Source organism: Oncorhynchus clarkii, unplaced genomic scaffold (genome assembly GCF_045791955.1).
Source record: "Oncorhynchus clarkii lewisi isolate Uvic-CL-2024 unplaced genomic scaffold, UVic_Ocla_1.0 unplaced_contig_13591_pilon_pilon, whole genome shotgun sequence".
Classification (NCBI taxonomy): Eukaryota; Metazoa; Chordata; class Actinopteri; order Salmoniformes; family Salmonidae; genus Oncorhynchus; species Oncorhynchus clarkii.
Genome location: NW_027259528.1, coordinates 15,001 through 25,172, shown reverse-complemented (window position 1 = coordinate 25,172; position 10,172 = coordinate 15,001). Strand labels below are relative to the sequence as shown.

The 10,172-nt window shown below is 44.7% G+C and overlaps 1 protein-coding gene across 1 annotated transcript in view; it reads left to right on the top strand.

Annotated features, from left to right (window-relative positions):
- Window positions 1-319: 319 nt before the first annotated feature.
- Window positions 320-10,172, top strand: part of LOC139400287 (exostosin-1a-like) — a gene marked incomplete at its 3' end in the record, with an annotated part of 22,853 nt that continues 13,000 nt past the window's right edge. The window contains exons 1-2 of the mRNA XM_071145254.1: window positions 320-429; window positions 2,775-2,868. Coding sequence (XP_071001355.1) covers window positions 320-429; window positions 2,775-2,868 — 204 coding nt within the window. The remainder of the gene's footprint in view (window positions 430-2,774; window positions 2,869-10,172) is intronic.

The window sequence follows — 10,172 nt, the reverse complement described above, 5'->3', positions numbered from 1 at the left end:
AGATCCAGACACTGAGCTATAGATCCAGACACTGAGCTATAGATCCAGACACTGAGCTATAGATCCAGACACTGAGCTATAGATCCAGACACTGAGCTATAGGTTCAGACACTGATGATGACGTACGTATGGCCTCGTCTATACATTACCCTGCGTCAGACCAGATGTCAGCATGTGTCTATGGGACAGGATAGGTGAGGGCGTACAGTGCATGTAGTCCTCATGTTGATGGTAGACGTCTGATCTGTTAGAGCCACAGAGAAGGACAACACGCAGCTGGTTCTAGAACCATCTATCCCTGACAGCTCAGTTAGCAGTGATGGTTCGTACGGACGCCGTCATGTCCTGCCATGAGTGCGATGTGATAAACAGCATGGGATTCTCCCTGCCAGGGGCCAGGAATGACATCCTGTTTCATGTATCTGCTCTGTACGTAGGTCAGGCTCTCTCTTGGCTTGACTAGAGATCTCCGGGCTAGGTACGGCTTCATCAGGGTCCAATTACACAATAATTATCACTGTACAGGTTGTCCCACATCTGTCAAACGTCACTCTCATGCTTCCCGTAGTTTCTACTCATCTGATTGATGGGGAAGATGATTCAACTCAGACTCATCGTGTGAACAAACTAACAGGATGTTTCTAAGGCAACTAGTAAACACAACAGGCTAGCTAGATAAACAGGACGTTGTTGGGCTGTGTGAACATAACTGTGTTGTTTCTACACGGCTGGGAAGACATCTCTGTGCTAGTCTTATCTATCAGCTTACTGGGTTCCAAGACTAGTACTCATCAATCTATCTATCAGCTTACTGGGTTCCAAGACGAGAACTCATCAATCTATCAGCTTACTGGGTTCCAAGACTAGAACTCATCAATCTATCAGTTTACTGGGTTCCAAGACTAGAACTCATCAATCTATCAGCTTACTGGGTTCCAAGACGAGAACTCATCAATCTATCAGTTTACTGGGTTCCAAGACTAGAACTCATCAATCTATCAGTTTACTGGGTTCCAAGACTAGAACTCATCAATCTATCAGTTTACTGGGTTCCAAGACTAGAACTCATCAATCTATCAGCTTACTGGGTTCCAAGACGAGAACTCATCAATCTATCAGCTTACTGGGTTCCAAGACTAGAACTCATCAATCTATCAGCTTACTGGGTTCCAAGACGAGAACTCATCAATCTATCAGCTTACTGGGTTCCAAGACTAGAACTCATCAATCTATCAGCTTACTGGGTTCCAAGACGAGAACTCATCAATCTATCAGCTTACTGGGTTCCAAGACTAGAACTCATCAATCTATCAGCTTACTGGGTTCCAAGACTAGAACTCATCAATCTATCTATCTATCAGCTTACTGGGTTCCAAGACTAGAACTCATCAATCTATCTATCTATCAGCTTACTGGGTTCCAAGACGAGAACTCATCAATCTATCAGCTTACTGGGTTCCAAGACGAGAACTCATCAATCTATCTATCTATCAGCTTGCTGGGTTCCAAGACGAGAACTCATCAATCTATCAGCTTACTGGGTTCCAAGACGAGAACTCATCAATCTATCAGTTTACTGGGTTCCAAGACTAGAACTCATCAATCTATCAGTTTACTGGGTTCCAAGACTAGAACTCATCAATCTATCAGCTTACTGGGTTCCAAGACGAGAACTCATCAATCTATCAGCTTACTGGGTTCCAAGACTAGAACTCATCAATCTATCAGCTTACTGGGTTCCAAGACGAGAACTCATCAATCTATCAGCTTACTGGGTTCCAAGACTAGAACTCATCAATCTATCAGCTTACTGGGTTCCAAGACTAGAACTCATCAATCTATCTATCTATCAGCTTACTGGGTTCCAAGACTAGAACTCATCAATCTATCTATCTATCAGCTTACTGGGTTCCAAGACGAGAACTCATCAATCTATCAGCTTACTGGGTTCCAAGACGAGAACTCATCAATCTATCTATCTATCAGCTTGCTGGGTTCCAAGACGAGAACTCATCAATCTATCAGCTTACTGGGTTCCAAGACGAGAACTCATCAATCTATCTATCTATCAGCTTACTGGGTTCCAAGACGAGAACTCATCAATCTATCAGCTTGCTGGGTTCCAAGACGAGAACTCATCAATCTATCAGCTTACTGGGTTCCAAGACGAGAACTCATGACCTTAGTTCCTTTGGTCAGGACGTGGTCAGGACGTGAGTTGGGTGGGCAGTCTATGTTTGTTTTAGTATGGTCAGGGCGTGAGTTGGGTGGGCAGTCTATGTTTGTTTTAGTATGGTCAGGGCGTGAGTTGGGTGGGCAGTCTATGTTTGTTTTAGTATGGTCAGGGCGTGAGTTGGGTGGGCAGTCTATGTTTGTTTTTCTATGTTGGTTTTTGAGTTTGGCCTAGTATGGTTCTCAATCAGAGGCAGCTGTCAATTGTTTTCCCTGATTGAGAATCGTACTTAGCCAGCTAGCCTGGGTTTCAGTTTTGTGTTGTGGGTGTTTGTCTTCCGTGTCAGTGTTTGGGATGCTGCACACAGTCACTGTTGTGAAGTCACTGTTGTGAAGTCACTGTCGTTAAGCCACTGTCGTGAAGTCACGTTAAGTCACTGTTGATACGTGTCTACTGAATGCCAGATCATATTAACGTGTAAAGTCACTGTTGATACGTGTCTACTGAATGCCAGATCATATTAACGTGTAAAGTCACTGTTGATACGTGTCTACTGAATGCCAGATCATATTAACGTGTAACCCGTCTGTTCTGTCTTCAGACATGATTACAGAGAGATGCTTCACAACTCTACCTTCTGTCTGGTTCCCAGAGGACGACGCCTGGGATCCTTCCGCTTCCTGGAAGCACTGCAGGTACACACACACCATGCACACACACACACACCATGCACACACACACCATGCACACACACACCATGCACACACACACACACCATGCACACACACACACCATGCACACACACACACCATGTACACACACACACACAACACGCACACACACACACCCCGCACACACACACACCCCGTACACACACACACCCCGTACACACACCACGTACACACACACACCACGTACACACACACACACCACGTACACACACACACACACACCACGTACACACACACACACACCACGTACACACACACACACCACGTACACACACACACACCACGAACACACACACCACGTACACACACCACATACACACACACACACACCACGTACACACACACTCCACGTACACACACACTCCACGTACACACACACACCACGTACACACACACACCACGTACACACACACACACACCACGTACACACCACGTACACACACACACCCTGTACACACACACACCCCGTACACACACACACACCCCGTACACACACACACACCCCACGTACATACACACACACACCCACCACGTACACACACACACACACACACACCACGTACACACACCACGTACACACACCACGTACACACACACACCCCGTACGTACACACACACACCCCGTACACACACACACCCCGTACACACACACACACCCTGTACACACACACACACCCCGTACACACACACACCCCGTACACACACACACCCACACACTCTCTCTGTCCCGACCCCAGAGAGAGAGAGCAGCCTTCCTCTGTGTCTCTGTCCCGACCCCAGAGGGAGAGAGCAGCCTTCCTCTGTGTCTCTGTCCCGACCCCAGAGGGAGAGAGCAGACTTCCTCTGTGTCTCAGCTTTCATCTACTGTCCCCATCTACTGTCCCCATGTAGATCACTATACTGTCTCCATCTACTGTCTCCATCTACTGTCCCCATGTAGATCACTATACTGTCTACATCTACTGTCCCCATCTACTGTCCCCATGTAGATCACTATACTGTCCCCATCTACTGTCTCCATCTAGATCACTATACTGTCCCCATCTACTGTCCCCATCTACTGTCTCCATCTAGATCACTATACTGTCCCCATCTACTGTCCCCATCTACTGTCCCCATGTAGATCACTATACTGTCCCCATCTACTGTCTCCATGTAGATCACTATACTGTCCCCATCTACTGTCTCCATCTACTGTCCCCATGTAGATCACTATACTGTCTCCATCTACTGTCTCCATATAGATCACTATACTGTCCCCATCTACTGTCCCCATCTACTGTCCCCATGTAGATCACTATACTGTCCCCATCTACTGTCTCCATGTAGATCACTATACTGTCCCCATCTACTGTCTCCATCTACTGTCCCCATGTAGATCACTATACTGTCTCCATCTACTGTCTCCATCTACTGTCTCCATCTACTGTCCCCATCTACTGTCCCCATGTAGATCACTATACTGTCTCCATCTACTGTCTCCATCTACTGTCTCCATCTACTGTCCCCATGTAGATCACTATACTGTCTCCATCTACTGTCCCCATCTACTGTCCCCATGTAGATCACTATACTGTCCCCATCTACTGTCTCCATGTAGATCACTATACTGTCCCCATCTACTGTCTCCATCTACTGTCCCCATGTAGATCACTATACTGTCTCCATCTACTGTCCCCATCTACTGTCTCCATGTAGATCACTATACTGTCTCCATCTACTGTCTCCATCTACTGTCCCCATGTAGATCACTATACTGTCCCCATCTACTGTCCCCATCTAGATCACTATACTGTCCCCATCTACTGTCTCCATATAGATCACCATCTACTGTCTCCATATAGATCACCATCTACTGTCCCCATATAGATCACCATCTACTGTCCCCATATAGATCACCATCTACTGTCCCCATATAGATCACCATCTACTGTCCCCATATAGATCACCATCTACTGTCCCCATATAGATCACCATCTACTGTCCCCATCTACTGTCTCCATATAGATCACCATCTACTGTCTCCATATAGATCACCATCTACTGTCTCCATATAGATCACCATCTACTGTCCCCATATAGATCACCATCTACTGTCTCCATCTACTGTCTCCATATAGATCACCATCTACTGTCCCCATATAGATCACCATCTACTGTCCCCATCTACTGTCCCCATATAGATCACCATCTACTGTCTCCGTATAGATCACCATCTACTGTCCCCATATAGATCACCATCTACTGTCCCCATATAGATCACCATCTACTGTCTCCATATAGATCACCATCTACTGTCTCCATATAGATAACCATCTACTGTCTCCATATAGATCACCATCTACTGTCTCCATATAGATCACCATCTACTGTCCCCATATAGATCACCATCTACTGTCCCCATCTACTGTCCCCATATAGATCCCCATCTACTGTCCCCATATAGATCACCATCTACTGTCCCCATATAGATCACCATCTACTGTCCCCATATAGATCACCATCTACTGTCCCCATATAGATCACCATCTACTGTCCCCATACTGTCCCCATATATCACCATCTACTGTCCCCATATAGATCACCATCTACTGTCCCCATATAGATCACCATCTACTGTCTCCATATAGATCACCATCTACTGTCTCCATATAGATCACCATCTACTGTCCCCATATAGATCACCATATACTGTCTCCATATAGATCACCATCTACTGTCTCCATATAGATCACCATCTACTGTCTCCATATAGATCACCATCTACTGTCTCCATATAGATCACCATCTACTGTCCCCATATAGATCATAATCTACTGTCCCCATATAGATCACCATCTACTGTCTCCATATATATCACCATCTACTGTCTCCATATAGATCACCATCTACTGTCTCCATATAGATCACCATCTACTGTCTCCATATAGATCACCATCTACTGTCTCCATATAGATCACCATCTACTGTCTCCATATAGATCACCATCTACTGTCTCCATATAGATCACCATCTACTGTCTCCATATAGATCACCATCTACTGTCTCTATATAGATCACCATCTACTGTCCCCATATAGATCACCATCTACTGTCCCCATATAGATCACCATCTACTGTCCCCATATAGATCACCATCTACTGTCCCCATATAGATCACCATCTACTGTCCCCATATAGATCACCATCTACTGTCCCCATATAGATCACCATCTACTGTCTCCATATAGATCACCATCTACTGTCTCCATATAGATCACCATATACTGTCCCCATATAGATCACCATCTACTGTCCCCATATAGATCACCATCTACTGTCTCCATATAGATCACCATCTACTGTCTCCATATAGATCACCATCTACTGTCCCCATATAGATCACCATCTACTGTCCCCATATAGATCACCATCTACTGTTCCCATATAGATCACCATCTACTGTTCCCATATAGATCACCATCTACTGTCCCCATATAGATCACCATCTACTGTCTCCATATAGATCACCATCTACTGTCTCCATATAGATCACCATCTACTGTCTCCATATAGATCACCATCTACTGTCCCCATATAGATGACCATCTACTGTCCCCATATAGATCATCATCTACTGTCCCCATATAGATCACCATCTACTGTCCCCATATAGATCACCATCTACTGTCTCCATATAGATCATCATCTACTGTCTCCATATAGATCACCATCTACTGTCTCCATATAGATCACCATCTACTGTCTCCATATAGATCACCATCTACTGTTCCCATATAGATCAGCATTTACTGTTCCCATATAGATCACCATCTACTGTCCCCATATAGATCACCATCTACTGTCTCCATATAGATCACCATCTACTGTCCCCATGTAGATCACCATCTACTGTCCCCATCTACGGTCTCCATATAGATCACCATCTACTGTCCCCATGTAGATCACCATCTACTGTCTCCATCTACTGTCCCCATGTAGATCACCATCTACTGTCCCCATCTACTGTCTCCATGTAGATCACCATCTACTGTCCCCATGTAGATCACCATCTACTGTCTCCATCTACTGTCCCCATATAGATCACCATCTACTGTCCCCATCTACTGTCTCCATGTAGATCACCATCTACTGTCCCCATGTAGATCACCATCTACTGTCTCCATCTACTGTCCCCATATAGATCACCATCTACTGTCCCCATCTACTGTCTCCATATAGATCACCATCTACTGTCCCCATATAGATCACCATCTACTGTCCCCATATAGATCACCATCTACTGCCCCCATCTACTGTCCCCATATAGATCACCATCTACTGTCTCCATCTACTGTCCCCATATAGATCACCATCTACTGTCCCCATGTAGATCACCATCTACTGTCCCCATCTACTGTCCCCATATAGATCATCATCTACTGTCCCCATCTACTGTCTCCATGTAGATCACCATCTACTGTCCCCATGTAGATCACCATCTACTGTCTCCATCTACTGTCCCCATATAGATCACCATCTACTGTCCCCATCTACTGTCTCCATGTAGATCACCATCTACTGTCCCCATGTAGATCACCATCTACTGTCTCCATCTACTGTCCCCATATAGATCACCATCTACTGTCCCCATCTACTGTCTCCATATAGATCACCATCTACTGTCCCCATATAGATCACCATCTACTGTCCCCATATAGATCACCATCTACTGTCCTCATATATATCACCATCTACTGTCCCCATCTACTGTCCCCATATAGATCACCATCTACTGTCCCCATATAGATCACCATCTACTGCCCCCATCTACTGTCTCCATATAGATCACCATCTACTGTCTCCATATAGATCACCATCTACTGTCCCCATCTACATCACCATCTACTGTCCCCATATAGATCACCATCTGTCCCCATATAGATCACCATCTACTGTCCCCATGTAGATCACCATCTACTGTCCCCATCTACGGTCTCCATATAGATCACCATCTACTGTCCCCATGTAGATCACCATCTACTGTCTCCATCTACTGTCCCCATGTAGATCACCATTCACTGTCTCCATCTACTGTCTCCATATAGATCACCATCTACTGTCCCCATATAGATCACCATCTACTGTCCCCATCTACTGTCTCCATATAGATCACCATCTACTGTCCCCATGTAGATCACCATCTACTGTCTCCATGTCTCCATATAGATCACCATCTACTGTCCCCATCTACTGTCTCCATATAGATCACCATCTACTGTCCCCATGTAGATCACCATCTACTGTCTCCATCTACTGTCCCCATATAGATCACCATCTACTGTCCCCATCTACTGTCTCCATCTACTGTCCCCATATAGATCACCATCTACTGTCCCCATCTACTGTCTCCATCTACTGTCCCCATATAGATCACCATCTACTGTCTCCATCTACTGTCCCCATATAGATCACCATCTACTGTCTCCATCTACTGTCCCCATATAGATCACCATCTACTGTCCCCATATACTGTCTCCATATAGATCACCATCTACTGTCCCCATATAGATCACCATCTACTGTCCCCATATAGATCACCATCTACTGTCCTCATATATATCACCATCTACTGTCCCCATCTACTGTCCCCATATAGATCACCATCTACTGTCCCCATATAGATCACCATCTACTGCCCCCATCTACTGTCTCCATATAGATCACCATCTACTGTCTCCATATAGATCACCATCTACTGTCCCCATCTACATCACCATCTACTGTCCCCATATAGATCACCATCTGTCCCCATATAGATCACCATCTACTGTCCCCATGTAGATCACCATCTACTGTCCCCATCTACGGTCTCCATATAGATCACCATCTACTGTCCCCATGTAGATCACCATCTACTGTCTCCATCTACTGTCCCCATGTAGATCACCATTCACTGTCTCCATCTACTGTCTCCATATAGATCACCATCTACTGTCCCCATATAGATCACCATCTACTGTCCCCATCTACTGTCTCCATATAGATCACCATCTACTGTCCCCATGTAGATCACCATCTACTGTCTCCAGCTACTGTCTCCATATAGATCACCATCTACTGTCCCCATCTACTGTCTCCATATAGATCACCATCTACTGTCCCCATGTAGATCACCATCTACTGTCTCCATCTACTGTCCCCATATAGATCACCATCTACTGTCCCCATCTACTGTCTCCATCTACTGTCCCCATATAGATCACCATCTACTGTCCCCATCTACTGTCTCCATCTACTGTCCCCATATAGATCACCATCTACTGTCTCCATCTACTGTCCCCATATAGATCACCATCTACTGTCTCCATCTACTGTCCCCATATAGATCACCATCTACTGTCCCCATATACAGTAGCAGTCGAAAGTTTGGACACACCTACTCATTCAAGGGTTTTTCTTTATTTTTTACTATTGTCTACATTTTAGAATAATTGTGAAGACATCAAAACTATGAAATAGCACATATGGGATCATGTAGTAACCAAAAAAGTGTTAAACAAATTTGATTTGCCTTGATGACAGCTTTCCACGCTCTTGGCATTCTCTCAACCAGCTTCATGAGGTAGTCACCTGGAATGCATTTCAATTAACAGGTGTGCCTTGTTCAAAGTTCATTTGTGGAATTTCTTTCCTTCTTAAAGTGTTTGGGCCAATCAGTTGTGTTTATGACAAGGATAGCCCTTGTTGAGTTTATGATACAGAAGATAGCCCTATTTGGTAAAAGAGTCCATATTATGGCAAGAACAGCTTAAATAAGCAAAGAGAAACGACAGTCCATCGTTACTTAAGACACAAATGTCAGTCTATCCGGAGAATGTCAAGAACTTTGAAAGTTTCTTCAAGTGTAGTCGCAAAAAACCATCAAGCGCTATGATGAAACTGGTTCTCATGAGGACCGCCTCAGGAAATGAAGAACCAGACCAATAAGGAGAGTGATGGAGTGCTGCATCAGATGACCTGGCCTCCACAATCATGGAGCCTCTATTTGGACACAGAGACAGTGGAGCACAGAGTGTGACACAAACACACACACACACACACACACACACACACACACGCAATCAAAGACATTTGCATACACATTTACACATTCTAATAGGCTCAAATGAAACGTTTACCATTTTACTTTAGTCACAATTACAACAACAATTTGAGCAATTTGAGTCGTTGGCAGTGGAATTAATTAGGCTATTTTAATGACTAGAGTTCACAGGTCATGTCTTGCT